At 58.2% G+C, this 14,851-nt stretch overlaps 1 protein-coding gene across 1 annotated transcript; it reads right to left on the bottom strand.

The window, feature by feature from the left end:
* Positions 1 to 2,053: 2,053 nt before the first annotated feature.
* Positions 2,054 to 6,921, bottom strand: LOC144371090 (leukocyte immunoglobulin-like receptor subfamily A member 6). The gene is made up of 10 exons (XM_078033298.1): positions 6,888 to 6,921; positions 6,237 to 6,560; positions 5,798 to 6,100; positions 5,351 to 5,647; positions 4,785 to 5,087; positions 4,436 to 4,486; positions 4,118 to 4,165; positions 3,438 to 3,545; positions 3,226 to 3,272; positions 2,054 to 2,200 (listed from the first exon to the last, which is right to left on the bottom strand). The coding sequence occupies exons 1-10, from the start codon at positions 6,919 to 6,921 to the stop codon at positions 2,054 to 2,056; spliced, it is 1,662 nt and encodes a 553-aa protein (XP_077889424.1).
* Between the last annotated feature and the right edge of the window lie 7,930 nt (positions 6,922 to 14,851).

The raw sequence follows: 14,851 nt of genomic DNA, 5'->3' as shown, positions 1-14,851 counted from the left end.
GTGAGGGTCTGCCCCAGGTGACCTCGCACCTGATTCATCACTGCTCAGGGTGAGCGTGCCTGGCCCTCACAGTGTCCCCCAGAGAGCTGAACTCATCGTGTGTGGGTTACAAAATGCCAAAGAGCCGTATGTCCCCCGTGGCGGAGGGGCCTGAGGAGCAGGCAGGCTGCATCTCCAGCTCTGAACCTGGGAGGGGCAGCCAGGAGCGGCAGGTCCGGCTGCCCCTGATTTCCACCCAGTGACAGTGGCCGTCCTCTGCCCCTAGGCCAGAGCCTCCTGCATGTCTGCAGCCAGCCAGGGTGTGGGCACCTAGTGTAGCCCAGGAGCAGCTCCCAGAAGGGACGTGGACCATGGCCATGCTCCTCCCAATGACCTGCGTCCTGTGTGTCTCTTCCTGCCACGTGGACAGCTGCCCTCTTGGACAAGGGTGCAGGACCTGCATGAGAGGTGTGAAGCCCTTCTCCTGGGGCAGTGGCTGTGGTTCATGCCACCTGCTCCACCCTGTCCATGGGACCCTCTGCTGCCCCTGGACTTCTCCTGCAGGGTAGGGTCCCCTGTGTGTCCAGCAGCACCTGCATCTAAGGTCCTGGCTGAGGTCCTGGCTGAGGTCCTGGCTGAGGTCCTTCTGTCCTCTCTGCTGCAACATGTCAGGTGGGTCCTGGCTGCAGCCTGGCCCTGGGCGCCCTGAGCCGCTGGAAGGGCTGCTGCTCCGTGTTCCCTGCGTGTTGTGGTGCCCTTGGCCCCTGTTGTAAGGTGCCTGCAGTCCCTGGGCTTTGAAGGGCCAATTTTATATATTTATGTTGTTTACGTATTTTCTCAAATTATCATTGTTTGATATGGTTCTTATTTCCTTTTTTCTGCCTTTCTCAAAGACTCCCTGGCTCTGTTGGGTGGTGCCAACTTAATCCATTGATTTCCCCATCCTCCTTTTCTTTCTGTAACTGGGGGCCTATCAGGTGTGCAGTGTGGTCAGTTGGTCAGGACATGCACAGGACACCCCTGTTTGGGTTTCACTGACCACGACCTCCCCTTCTCCTCCGTTCCCATCCTGTCCCCCACCTCACGGGGCTCCCTTGCTCTAGGGTGTGCGTGTGTGTGTGGGGGCGGTGTCTATGTGTAGGTTTCTGTGGTAACAGGAACTGAACCCAGGTGCTTCACTATTGAGCCACGTCCCCAGCCCTTTTCAGTTTTTATTCAGATACAGGATCTTGCTACGTTGCTAGGGCCTCACTAAGTGGCGGAGGCTGACTTTGAACTGCCATCTTCCTGAGTCTCTGCATCACAGAGGCGTGCACCTCCCTTAGTCATTTTTGATGTGATTTTCCCCCCTTTTCCCCTCTACCTTCCTAATCTGAGTGAGAACATGCACTTGTTTTTCTGAGTCTTTTCTCACTTAATGTGATGCTCTTCCCATGCATCCACTTTCCTGCAAATGGCATGATGTCATGTTTATATGGTGAGTAACCCGCCCTGTGCATACTCCATAGTGTTCTCTTCCATTCGTCTGTAGATGGTCACCCAGGGTTGCTCCATGACTTTGCTCCTGTGCAACGTGCTTGCACACATGGTGCACGAGGCCATGTGACTGCGGACTTTTGTGTTCTGCAGGGTGGGGCAGCGGGAGGGTGAGGAGCTGCACACTGAGTCCCCATGGCTCAGCTCACCTACACTCTCAGGGACACAGCGTGAGAACCCTGGCACTGTCCTGTCCTTGGATTTTATTGAAAGTTTTTTTGATCTAAAGATGCTTTGTTTCTTGCCCATCATGACTTTGACAGTTTTCCCATCACACATTGGCACATTTGGCTTGTGATTTTTCCCTCTTGCCCTTTGGTTATTTAGAGATTGAAGTGGCTAAATGTGGCACATGGACTGGTACCTGTTATTGTGACTGGGAATCAGGTGACTTCCAGCAGGTCTCAGATGCTCCTGGCCATGCATGTCAGGCCCCAGGCTGGCCGTGACTCCCAGCTGCATGTCCATGGGCTGCCTAGTGCCTGCTGGGGTCCCCGTGTCCCTGTCTTGTAGCGTGGGATCTGAGTGGTGTCCTGGGCTAGTGGATGGCCAGGGTGGTGTAGACACTGGGCTCAGTGGGAGGCTCCAATCCATTGGAGGAAGGGGGAGTGGCTGTCCCCTGTCTGAGCTTGAGGTCCTTCATCTGGGCGTAGGTCACACCCTGGGGGGCACCAGATGCAGCCACCTGGAGTGAGGACAGAGTGGTGACAGATGAGGCTGAAGCCTGGGGAGCTGGGGCCTGGAGGGGACAAGACCCACCTGGCATTCCTGCAGGCTGTCCCCTCCCTCTGATGTGTCCTTCATGACTAGGAATGGCCCTGACTCAGGTGACAAAGGTGACATTCCTCTTCGCCCCTGTCTAGAGTGTGACACCTCAGCATAGGTGACAGCCCAGGGGTCTTCATCTGCAGGGCTCTGTGGAGGGGACAGAGGCAGGCAGCTCCTGAGTCCACTCTGGCTGTGCCCCTCACCTCCCACAGGGACTGGAGGGACCTGCAGCCAGCAGTCAGCTCTCCATGCCCAGCAGAACTTCCAGGGGCTTCTCAGGCTCTGCCAGAGCAGAGGCACCTGCAGGACTGAGCCCTGCCCACCTCTGTCCTGCCACCATCACACCTGCTCCTCATGCATCACCTGCAGCACCTGGACTCGAGCGGGCTGGACAGGTCAGCCTGTGCCCACTGGCCTCACACTGCTGCTCCTTGGCAGGACCCTCTTCCTGAGATGCTCTCAGGCCTGTCCCTGTGGTGGGGGCTCTGTCCAGGGTCCTCCCCAGGGAACCCTCCTTGACTGTCCAGTTACCCCTCCTGCTCCTGCCCATGGCCCCCGCCCCACCTGGCTCTGTCCTGGGTTCAAGCCGTCGCCCTGCCTGGTCTCCCCACGCCTGTCTGCCTCTGCCCCGTCTGTCTGTCCCGGGGCTGTCCTGTGTCTGAGCACCAGACTGTGTTTGCTGCTGCTGCCCCAAGCCCCCAGTAGAGCCTTGCCAACAGCAAACCCCCAGGAGTCGGCCATCTGTGTGGCTGGGAGGGGCCAGTGCAGGGCAGGGCTGTGGCCAGGTCCACCTCCTCCTCAGGAGCAGGTGCAGCGAGCTCAGCAGGGGGAGGAGGCAGAGGAGAGAGGCCAGCGCCCAGGCCTCAGGGCAGGAGGCCGACCAGAGCCCATCAGCACCATCAGCTGGGAGGAGAGAGGAGGGTGGAGGAGAGGACGGGTCACCTGGTGGCCCTGGGTGTCCTCTGGGGAGGTGACAGCAGTACTGAGCCCTGTGTGAGGAGAAGGAGGCAGACCTGTGAGGCCACATGGGCTCTTGCTGGGTCTCCTGGGTGGTCCTGCTGGTCAGGGTGACAACCAGGGATTCCCATCCTGTGTGCCCTGAGCACAACTGGCTAATTCCCTGGGACGCCACCACGTCCCCCCTCCCCACTCACCTGCCTTCCTGCATTGTCCCCGACACTGGTGTCCCAGGAGGAGGAAGAGGGACAGCAGGAGGAGGAGAACCGAGACCCCCACCAGAATCTTCAGACTCCTTCCCAGTCCTGGGCAGGGGTGTGGACGAGGAGCCATGCTGCTTACCTGAGCACCTACTGTGTGCCAGCCCTGCTGGTCTTTCCACCTGTCACCTCTAGCCCTGTCACTCAGGCATCATGGCACTGCCACCCACTCCCCAGGCACAGATGAGAAAACTGAGGCTCAGAGGGGGGTCCCCTGCCCAGTCACCCAGCAGGAAGCAGCAGAGCGGGGCCTGAACTGGGGGAGTCTGACTCCCAGTCTCCTTCTCTCCACCAGAGCTCAGCCCTGAGCTGGAGGGAAAGAGCCTCACACCCCGATGGCCCTGAGCCGTCCCCCGCTCAGTGTCACTGTCACTGCACAGAGGGGACAGAGCCCTGCAGATTCAGGTCCTGGAGGCGTCCCTGGAGGCCCCTCTCCCAGCAGGGCACAGCCAAGGTCAGCCTGAGAGGCACTTGAAGGTCAGGGCCAGGCCTCTCCTCTGCCCTGGGAGAAACTGAGGCCCAGAGGGGAGGGGCTGGCCCCGTCAGCATCTCCAGAGGGGGCTGCCCCCCTCAGCTCAGCCCTGCCCTGGACCCACCTCCCAGAGCCCCTCACTCACCACTCTGGGGTCCTGGGTCCGTGGGGGTGAGGGGCTGGTCCTCAGGGCCTCCTGGGGTGGGTGGGAGGTGAGGGCTGGGCTGCCTGCCCCCCACTTCAGCTGGCTGCTCCTCCCCAGGCTGGGCCCAGGGTCACCTCTGCCTGGACCTCCCCCTCCTGCCTTCCAGCCCTGAGCCCCAGGGCCTGAGACCCCTGACCATTCTCTGCAGTGCCCTGGACACAGCTTAGCTCAGTTGGTAACTGGACTTTGTAGCTCAGAGTGATTCTTGGTGGCCCAAGAATGCAGGACACTGTCTGCACAGAGGCCCCTGAGACTCACCAGCTGGTGACCTGGGTCCTGAGGGTGGGGGGCTGGGTCCCCCAGAGGGTCCTGGGAATGAGGAGAACAGGAGGGTGAGGGGTGCAGGCTGCCCCTGGGGACTGTCTCTGCCCATCCTCCTACACCTGCCTGGCCTCCCCAGGACCCTCCTGTGCCCACCTGCACCTTCCTGATTCCAGTGGTGGTGGGTGCACAGGCTGGAGGACCCCGTTGGCCCCTCCGCTCTGAGGGGTGAGTCCCGCTGGCCGACCCTCCCTAGGCCCCTCACTCCCATCCCACCCAGAGCTGTCCTGGGCAGGGCCCTGAGGGAATCTTTGAGCTCACAGAGGATGGGGTCAGGGTCACTCACCTGAGACCACCAGGTCCAGGGGGGCACTGGGCCGTGACAGCAGGTAGGGGGATGAGCTGTGAGAGCCATAGCACCTGTAGGTCCCCCCGAGGGCTGGGGTCACAGCTCTCATGGAGAACTCTGCCTGGTACCATGGGGCTCGGTACTCTGCTCTCAGACGCAGGGGGGGATCAGCTGCCCCCTCCTTGCACAGGAGGAAAGTGTCCATCTTGATCTGTGACTGACACAGCAGGGTCACGTTCTCCCCTGAGGACACTGTGGGACCAGGCTGCACTGAGAGGGAGGGTGTGACAGGGAGCTGTCCTAGAGAGAGGAAGGAGGGTGAGGGTGGCCCCAGCGTGTTCTGAGGTGAGACCTCCCAGGGCCTCTCTCTGAGGACCCTGTGCTCTCTGTCTGTGTCATTGTCTCTGATTCTTCCTGTCCCTGTGTCCCCTGACTCTGTCCTCTCTGTGCCTCCCTGTCTCTCTCCCTCCTGAGACCCACATCACCCTGGCCATCACCTCCTGGGGCTCCCCAACAGTGCTGTGCAGAGTCTGGGTTCCTGACTGCACCCCTGGGCTCCTCACCTGAGACCAGGATGTCCAGGGGGTCACTGGGGGCTGACCACTCAGAGGAGAGGCTGTGTCCACCGTAGCACCTGTACTGACCCCCGTGGGAGCTGCTCACAGGGCCCAGCAGGAAGTTGGCCTGAGAGAGCCCAGCCTGGGGCTGCTGGGCAGGGCGCTGGGGGAGGTCCTGTGTCCCCTCCTTGGACAGAGCGAATCTGTCATAGGTGACATCAGAGTGACACTGGAGGGCCAGGTTCTCTCCAGGGGCCAGGACAGGGCCCTGCTGGGTCAGGAGGGAGGGCTTCCTGGACATCCCTGGAGGAAGAGGAGCCTGGGCTGAGGGCTGGACCCTGCCAACCCCCTGCCTCTCCCGTCCTGCCTGCAGATCACCCTCTCACACCTGGGACTCTTCCTACGATGTCACAGCCTCAGAAAATTATTGGGGGAAAAATGGGAATACCTTACCTGAGACCAGGAGGTCCATGGGGTCACTGGGTCTTGACCACACCTGGGGTTGGCTCCTGTAAGAGCCGTAGCATGTGAATGTCCACCTGTGGCTGGACGTCACAGGGCCCACAGGGAACAGGGCCTGGAACTGCCCAGTGGGGTGTCGCTGTGAGTCCAGGGTCCAGGTGAGGTGGTGTCCTCCTTCCTTGGTGAGAACAAACCTGCCATATCCCTGCTCTGAGCCACACTGGAGGGTCACGTTCCCTCCTGAGGTCAGCACAGGGCTGGGCAGGGCTGAGAGCCTGGGTTTGCTGTAGGATCCTAGGAGAGAAGGAGGCAGGTGTTCATGGCTCCCTCCTCCACACCACCCCCAGCTGGGCTGTGAGAGGGACCCCTGGGGGCAGACCCCCTCCCTGAGGGCAGAGCCTGGGGCTGGGACCCCTGGGTGTCCTCTCACCTGTCACCACCACCAGCTCCAGTGGGTCACTGTGCTCTGACCCCCCTGCAGGGCTGAGATAGTAGCACTGGTATTTCCCTACATGGCGCTCACTCATGGTGGGAATGGGGAACTTGGCCTTGTTCTCTGGGTCCAGTGAAGCACGTTTGCATGTGGGCTTCAGGCTTCTTTCTTTAATGAGACAGTACTTCTGGGCCATCTGTGTCCCCTGACAAGAGATGGTCACTGACCTTCCACGAGGAATGACAGGGCCTGGTTCTGCCCACAGCTTGGGCTTAGGGAGGGTCCCTGCAAGAAAACCAGAGGCTGGGTCCTGGCCTGTCCCTACCCCAGGTCCCACTGCCCTACCTTGTCACCACCCTCGGCCCAGGCTGCTCTCTTCTCTCCTGAGACCCCAGGGGCTGAGCCTGGGCAGGATGCGGGAGGCTGCAGGGCCCTCACCTGAAGACCCCCGGGGGCTCTGTTGCAGACTCAGCCCTGGAAGAGAGGTCCCCGTGAGGAGCTGGCATCTCAGTGTTGGGGAGGATTATTGTCCCTTGTGGTCACAGCAGCCATTTGGTGCCATGAGAGTAAGACCTGAGAGTTCCCTGTGAACAGGCACCTGGGACCCTCCCCACCCAGGCTGTGTCCCTCCCTCCAACCAACACTGACCGAGGCAGAGGAGGACAGGCAGGGTGGACCTCATGGCGCCTGCTCTGAAGACTCCAGCGTCCAGAGAGGAGAGTGCAGGCCCTGCAGGTCAGACAGCACGGAAGTGGTAAGCAGGGGCTGCTGCTGGCCCCCGGTCCCCAGAGCTGCGCACCCACCGGATGGTGATGGCCCCGCCCTGACCTATCTCTGGTTTCCCAAGGGCAGGGCTCAGGGGGATTCCGCCCTGGAGACATCTCAGCCAGAGCTGAGGTCCCCCGACCCTGAGGCCCTTCCATACTGACCTGAATGCTGCCCAGCCAGGCCAGGCCCCAGGTCCCACCTGAGTCGGCCACCCCTGTGTGAGGGGACGTGCGCTTCCCCAGGGGACGTGGGCTGAGACACGTGGGCCTGGGAGGACACAGCGTGGGGGACGTCGCTGGGGCAGGTAGCTGCAGGGGTGGCCAGGGGAGGATCCAGGAGGGCCTCTGCTTGTCACCACCTCCCAGAAGACCACGTCATCTTGCCATGGAGGTGGACACTGTCACCCCCTGGAGTCTCCTGCAGGAGACCTAGGTCAGGGCAAGGAGGCGGTGTCTGGCCCTGCACCATGACCCAGCATGGCCAGGCTCCCTGCCTTGCTGGACAGGCTGCAGCCACAGGAGGCCTCAGAGTCTTGACCGGGGCTCAGGGGCCACGGAGCTGAATTACCTCCAGGTGGTTGTTCCTCCCTAATTTTAGTCTACGTGGCCCACATGTTCCCAGGGAGCCCTGTGGGAGGGCGCGGAGGTGGAACACTAAGGCCGGGAACTTGGGGCACTCCTGTAACCCCAGCAGCTCGGAGGCTGAGGCAGGAGGAGGACACGTTCAAAGGCAGCCTCCAGCAACTCAGCAAGGCCCTGAGCTAGAGAGCGATTCCTTGTCTCTAGATACAAAGGAGGGCTGGCTGTGGCTCAGTGTTCAACCACCCCTGGGTTCAATCCCCTGTGCCAAACAAGAAGATGAAAGTTTACTGTAGAATTTGAAGATTGTCTGAGTTTATGCCTCAGACATCAGAAGCCTCAGTAGGGTTTAGAGAGAGCCGCAGGATAACGAGGAGCAGGGCAGATGGGTGGTGCGCAGGGGGACACGCCCCGCCCTGTCTGCACCTCACAGTGGAGGCTGGAGTAGCTGGCTCTCTGCTAAGGGACCTTGGACGTGTATTTTCAGTCCTGGGAATGAACCCAGGGTCTCTTTACCCTCGAGTTACATCCCAGGCTGCTTATTTTCAATTTGGAGACAGGTCGTGCTACAGTGCCAGGCTGGCCTTGAACCTGTGATCCTCCAGCCTCAGCCTCCTAGTCTCTGGGACAAGGCACTAGCTGGGACCTCCAGGTTTCAAGGTTATCCTATAAGTATTCACTCTGCTGTCATCTCCTCAGAGGCCCCCGATGGTTCCAGGAGGAGACAGAGAATCTGGGAATCCTCCCAGGGCTGGATCCAGGTGCTTCCTGGGCAGCTCTGTGTGGTCAGAGTGGGGGCAGCGGCAGGACTAGGGTGGCAGCTGAGGTGGGGGCCAAGCTACAGGTCTCACCTCCTGTCCATCATGGGGTCCTCCCTGGGCTCTGGGTCTTACAGCAGATCTGTGGGTGCAAAATGGAGAGAGGCCTTGGTGTATTCTCCTGGTCCTCCCATCAAGAGCAGAATAAGGAGGAGGTATATGTGAGGTCACTCAGGCCTGTCCCCTTTAGATCCAGGCAACTAGCCACCAACGCCAGGCCACCTCCACCTCCCCAGGGTCCCCTCTAACACATGGCCCATCCTACCACATCACCTCTCTGCCATTTCCTGAAGGTCAGCAGCCCTGGGCATGAGAAGAGGGAGGTGGGCAGCCAGCTAAGGAATGGGCAGGGGTCCTGGTGTCCACCATGGTCCTCAACTCCCCACAGGTCAGCCTGGGGAAGTGGACCTCACCTCTGCACCATTCACCCCATTAGCTCTATGACCCCGTCCTGGCCCCTTTGGACCTGGTTTGATGGAGCACCAGTGACAGTTAGCACAGAGGACAGTGCCAGGGAGACCAGCTACCCCAGGTCCACTGAGGGAGTCAGCTTGGTGGCCATCCTGGAGGACCTGGTGCTTCTGTCATCAGCTCACCCCTGAGCACCTGTGCTGGTGGCTGTGTGAGGGGACCACAGTGGCCTGCAGCGTGTGCTGGCTCCTGAGTCCCCAGCCCTCAACCCCCGCCCCAGCCACTCTCTCTATTCCAAGATGCACCCCCAGCTCCAGGAGCAGTGGGCACATCTGTGCAATCAGGGAGCCAGGAAGGGACGTGGACGTCTAGCCCAGGTCCATCCCACACTCCAAGTGCTCTTTGCTGCTGCCCTGGGAAGAGGCGGAGATTGTGGCCAGAGCAGGAAGGTCGTCCACCTCCTGTGGCTGAGCAGTTCCCTGGGAAAGCACTTCTGTTGGCCAAACCCACAACCTGGGCCTGGGAGGATCCTCGTGTGTCCCTAGATCATGTGGCCCAGATGGAATCCTGGAGGGACAACCACACAGAGGTGACCCATCCCCACATGGACTCCCCCTTTAGGGCTCTGCCTGTCCCTAGTGTTGGCCGTGGCAGGTCACCCTGGGCTCCATCAGTACATACCCTCAGCTTCCCAGGGCTCCCTCCTCCAGCCTGGGCTCTGGAGGCCCAGTGTCTTCAGGAGGGACTTTCCACCATGTCCTCTGCTGCCTCCCCTTTCAGGGCACAGCAGGGACAGGAGGTGAGTGAAGTGGGGCCACATTGGGGCCAGGATGCAGGAGCTGAGCAATGAGCAGGATGTGGTCACAGGACCCTCACACCCTGCAGGTTTGCTGCCTCGTCCTATGCAACAAGGTGACAAGATTCTTCTCACCCCAGCAAGGGGCTGGGACGGGGGGGGGCAGCTGTCAGGTGAGACCTGGGTGCAGCACAGGCCCCTCCCAGGCCCCGCTCGACCCCTCACAGCCCCCTGTGGACACTGCAAGCCCACTGTGGCCATGCAGCCCCCACACAGACAGTCATCACATCTCACCACCTTCCTGAGTCTGGGCAACTTGTCCTGGGCACCAGGCCCAGGCACATGGACATGGAGTCAGTACTCACACAGGATCGTGTAGAAGTGAAGTGAATCCTCTTCTCCTTACTTGTGTGCTCTTCATCAACAATCCCCGTCTAGTAGAGGCTGGGTGACCTGGGCCTGCCCACATCCACCGTGTCCTGGGGGTCATTTCCACCTTTCCATCACGTTCCCTGTGCACCTGGAGCCCGCCCTGGTGCTCCTGGGTTCAGCTCTGGTCACTCTGTCCTTCTTGACCTTAGTGGGCTTCAGTCCTTTCATCTCCTTCCCCACCTGGGGCTGACCTCAGCCCTGCACAAGGACCTGGGTATGCGAGTCTCCACCCCGAGCCACGTCCCAGCCCTGTGACTTTTCCTATGACAAACCTGGGATCCTCCTGCCTCAGCCTCTAGAGCCACTGGGATTACAGGGGTGACTCATTAGGTATTAAGCTAATTCACTACTTTCTGTTGATCCATCTGTCCTTTGACTTGGATAAAATGACTGAAACATATTATGGAAATGCCGATATTGCTGAGATTTGATGCTGATTTGCCGTGTCTTTTAGGGTATTTCTTTGTTAACTGAAGACACACGTGATGTTGGGGTTCATCTCGACACAGCCGTGCAGGCATGGGAGATGGTTTGCTCCAGTTGAGGCCCCAGCCCTCCCCTCCCCCCACCTGTTCCCCTCCTCACCCTCCTGCCTTCCTTCTGTTTATTTGTAGTGTTTTAATTAGTGCTTTATGGATAGGCACAGTGTGGGATGCACGGTGGGATGTTCAGGTGTGAACCTGGGAAAGTTTGATCCCTTTCACCCACAGTTCTTCCTTCCCACTCCCTCTCCTCCCTCTCCCCTGGTTTCCCGTCACTTTCCATGGGATCCCCCACCCCTTCTTCTTCTTCTTCTTTTCTCATTTTTGGGGTCCAGTTTCTGCATAGAGAGGAAACCCTGCCCCTTGGGGTGCAGTAGCCCAGCCCTGGGCAGTGCCAGCCTAAGCTGGCCTCCTGGAGCAGGGTCAGGGCAGGAGCAGACGCCTGGGCTTCAAGGTGGTGGGGAGTGAAAGCAGGTCCTCTCTGCTGTGGAGGGGACAGTGCTGGGGACCTGCCACTGCAAAGGGGGGAGATTGGATAGAGGGGTGATGGCCTTTGTCCCTGTCACAATGAGAAGAGGCACCAGCAGTTTGCAACGTTGGGCAGTGGGATGCAGACCACAGGACAATTGGCTGTCTCTCTCCTGATAGCAGGGACAGTGCCCCAGGATCTCCTCGGGGACACTTCTGCCCAGGGAACCCCACCACAGGACCTGTGCTTGTGGACAGCTTAGATCAGGCTCTGGGCCTCTCTGCAAAGGAGCAGGTGTGGTGACCTGGGCAGTCAGTCCAGCCCAGAGACCAGCCTCCTGAGCTCCTGGGCACAATGGAGACAACCAGCAGACACGGCACCGCCCCAGGGCACCAGCCCCATTCCCAGGGCTGACACCTGAGGACCCGCTGGGAAGGTCCACAGCAACCAGGCCCATGGCTCCTGAGCCCCAGCACCTCTGGGCGCATTCAAAGCCTCCAAGTGATGGACATCTTGTACAGGCCGAATCCCAGGAGACCAACCAAGGGTCAATGAGAACTTTCTCCACCTTGGCATGGTTCACTACAAACACCTCTAAAATTAACTTGATGGATTCCCTATAAGAGATCCACACTTCAGCTCACCATACCACATGTATTTGAAGTAGGTACGCATGAATTGATACATAAAATGGATATTTGCAAACTGATATCAGAATCTGATAGAAGAAATGGCAGAAAACATAAATGATAGTTTAAGGACAATGACATATTGAGTCTGATGCGCACATATTGCAACACTCTAAATTCCATATGTGACATATTGTTTCAGTAGGAGTGTTTCTGTGCTCCAGGCACAGTGACATGTGCTTAGAGTCCCAGCCACACTGGAGGCTGAGGAAGGAGGACGGCTTCAGCCCAGGATTCCCAGGGCAGCCTGGGCAACACAGCAAAGGCCCCACTTAAACAATATCATCTCATAAAAGCGTTGCACAGGATTCAGCCTCCACTCCTGAAGCCACAAGAAGGGTCAGAGGAGAACTTCATAATGGGACAAACTGCGTGGTGAACACCATTTGTCATATCACTACATCAGATCGTTGGTTCGAGGTCTTTGGGAATTACATCTGAACCATTAGGAGGGTCCTCCCTATTTTTGTGACAAATGCCTTTGGGATTCTGATAGATTCGGCCGCGAGTGTGCAGAGAGTCTGGGCGTTTCAACAGTCCATGAACAAGGGCTGTCTTTCCGTCTAGCTGCTCCTCCCTCCGTTGCTCTCACCAGGTTGTGCAGTGCACAGTGTGCACACCTCCCACCTTCTGGACCACGTCGGTCCCTGGGGGTCTCGTCAAGGTGATCTGAGGTGGAGGGCTCCTTGAGATGGTTCTGGGCAGTTCATTGTTAGTGTTTAGAGACCCTTGTCCTTGACAGTAGCTCCCCTCATGGGTAGGAGGGGCTTCTCATGGAGGTTTGATGTGAATTTTGGTAAAAATGAGGGATGTTGAGCATCTTTCTCTTGGGTTTATTAGGCATTTGTGTATTTTCTTTGGAGAAAGGACATTTTTAAGTCCTTTGCTGCCTCTTTGTAGTAGGAGGTTACTGGGGATTGAACCCAGGGGCACTTAACCTCTGAGCCCCATCCTCAGACTTTTTATTTCTTATTTTGAGACAGAGTCTCACCAAGTTGCTTAGGGCCTTGCTAAGTTTCTGAGGCTGGCCTTGAAGTTGTGATCCTCCTGCCTCAGCCTCCTGAGCTGCTGGGATTACAGACATGCTCCAGTCACCCGGCTCTGTTCCTTTGCCATGTTTGCATTGGGATTCCCTTTGTTTCTTTTCTTTTTTAGTTTGAGTTTTGTGAGTTATCCATTTATTTGGGGGATTGATCCCTCATTGGTTGTATGATTTGAAAATATTTTCTCCTGTTCTGTGGGAGTCTTCCTTACTCTAGTGGTACTCTTTGTTTGTGGGGAGGGTACTGGGGATTGATCCCAGGGGTGCTCTACCACTGAGCTACGTCCTCAGACCCCTTTCTAAATTGAGAGGCAGGACCTCACAAATGTGCTCAGCTGGCCTCCAACTGTGATCCTCCAGCCTCAGCTCTCCACAGAGCTGGGATCTCAGGCGTGTGCCACTGTGCCCAGTGACGATGTTGTCTCCTCTGCACAAAACCTGAAAGTTTTCATGAAACCCAATTTGTCTATTTCTTTCCTGCTGTGGCCTGGGCCTGCAGGGATTTCCGCAGGCCACTGTCCAGCCCAGAGCTGTGGCTTTATGTCTGTGCGTCTGGAGGTTGGTCGCACATCCAGGACCCACAGCACTTCTCACCCTCCCTCCCGTGTCAGAGATGGTCCAGGCCCCAGTGGACCCTCAAGTGCAGGCCAAGCACGGCCTCCAGGAAGGGCTGAGGGCCATGCTGTCCCTGGCCGGTCCACCCACTCACCACACAACTGCGAGCAAATGTCACCAATGAAATGAACTGAGGATCCCTGTCCTGCACACGCCATGGAATGAAAAGTAGTAGCTTCTGTGAGTGCTCACAGCACTGTCCTGCGCAGATCTCTCCATGACCTTGTCATCACTCTTGTTTAACGTGTGTGTGTGTGTGTGTGTGTGTGTGTGTGTGTGTGTGTGTGACAGCAGGTGCTCAGCTATGGTATGAACTTCATGGAGGTAAGCTGGTTTCTATTTTCATAAATAAACAACTAAGAAAAATTAACACATTGGCTGATGAATATTTAATTCCATATTATTTGTGGAGAGATGAACGTGAAACACTTCCATCCCTAGGATTCTACTGACCAGTCCTTGACCACCACAGAGTCTCCTGGTTATCAGAATTGCAAAGGGCTAACTAAGACCAAGGAGGAAACATCTGGTCACTCAGATTCCTATGACATTGTCTGGTGGGTCAGAAGAACCACATTTCTTCCTCTCTCTCTCCCCCTCCCTCCTTCTCTCTGTCTCTCCCTCCCTCCCTCTCTCTCTCCCTCTCTCTCCCTCTTTCCTTCCCTTTCTCTTTCCTCCCTCTCTCTCTCCCCCTCCTTCCCTCCCTCCTCTCTCTCCCTCCATCTCTCTCTCCCTCCCTCTCTCCTCTCTCTCCCTCTCTCTCTCTCTCTCCCCCTCCCTCCTCTCTCCTCCCTCTCTCCTTCTCTCTCTCTCCCCCTCCCTCTCTCTATCCCTCACTCTTTCTTCCCCCCCTCTCTCTCTCTCCACCCCCTCCCTCTCTCTCTCCCCCCTCCCTCTCTCTCTCCCTCTCCTCTCCCTCTCTCTCTCCCTCTCTCTCTCTCCCTCTCCCCCTCCCACTCTCTCCCCTCTCTCTCCCTCCCTTCTCTCTCCCCATCCCTCTCTCCCCCTCCCTCTCTCTCCCTCTCCCCCTCCCTCTCTCTGTGTCCCCCTAGCTCTGTCCTCTCCCTCTCCCTCTCTCCCCCTCCCTCTCTCTCCCTCCCTCTCTCTCCCTCTCCCCTCCCTCTCTCTCTGTTTCCCCCTAGCTCTGTCCTCTCCCTCTCCCTCTCTCCCCCTCCCTCTCTGTCTCTCTGTTTTTAAGGTGGCTGTTTAAGTCACCTTTTGCATCACTGTGACAAAGACCTGACAAGAACAATTAGAGGAGGAGAAGTCTATTTGGCTCACAGTGTCCAGGCCTCAGTTCCCAGTGGCCAACCCACTGCTCTGGGCCCCAGAGGAGGAGGGCATCATGGCAGAAGGGCCTGGGGCAGGAAAGCAGCTCAGGACGCAGCAACAAAGCAGCAGACACAGCGTCTGCCCACCAGGGACCAGACAGAAACCCACAGGACAGCCCCAGGGACCCCTCCTCCAGCTGTGCCAACCTGCCCACAGTTATTGCCCAGTCACCAATCAGGG

This window comes from Ictidomys tridecemlineatus, chromosome 15, assembly GCF_052094955.1.
Source record: "Ictidomys tridecemlineatus isolate mIctTri1 chromosome 15, mIctTri1.hap1, whole genome shotgun sequence".
Taxonomy (NCBI): Eukaryota; Metazoa; Chordata; class Mammalia; order Rodentia; family Sciuridae; genus Ictidomys; species Ictidomys tridecemlineatus.
This window is presented reverse-complemented; position numbering and strand designations above follow the sequence as displayed.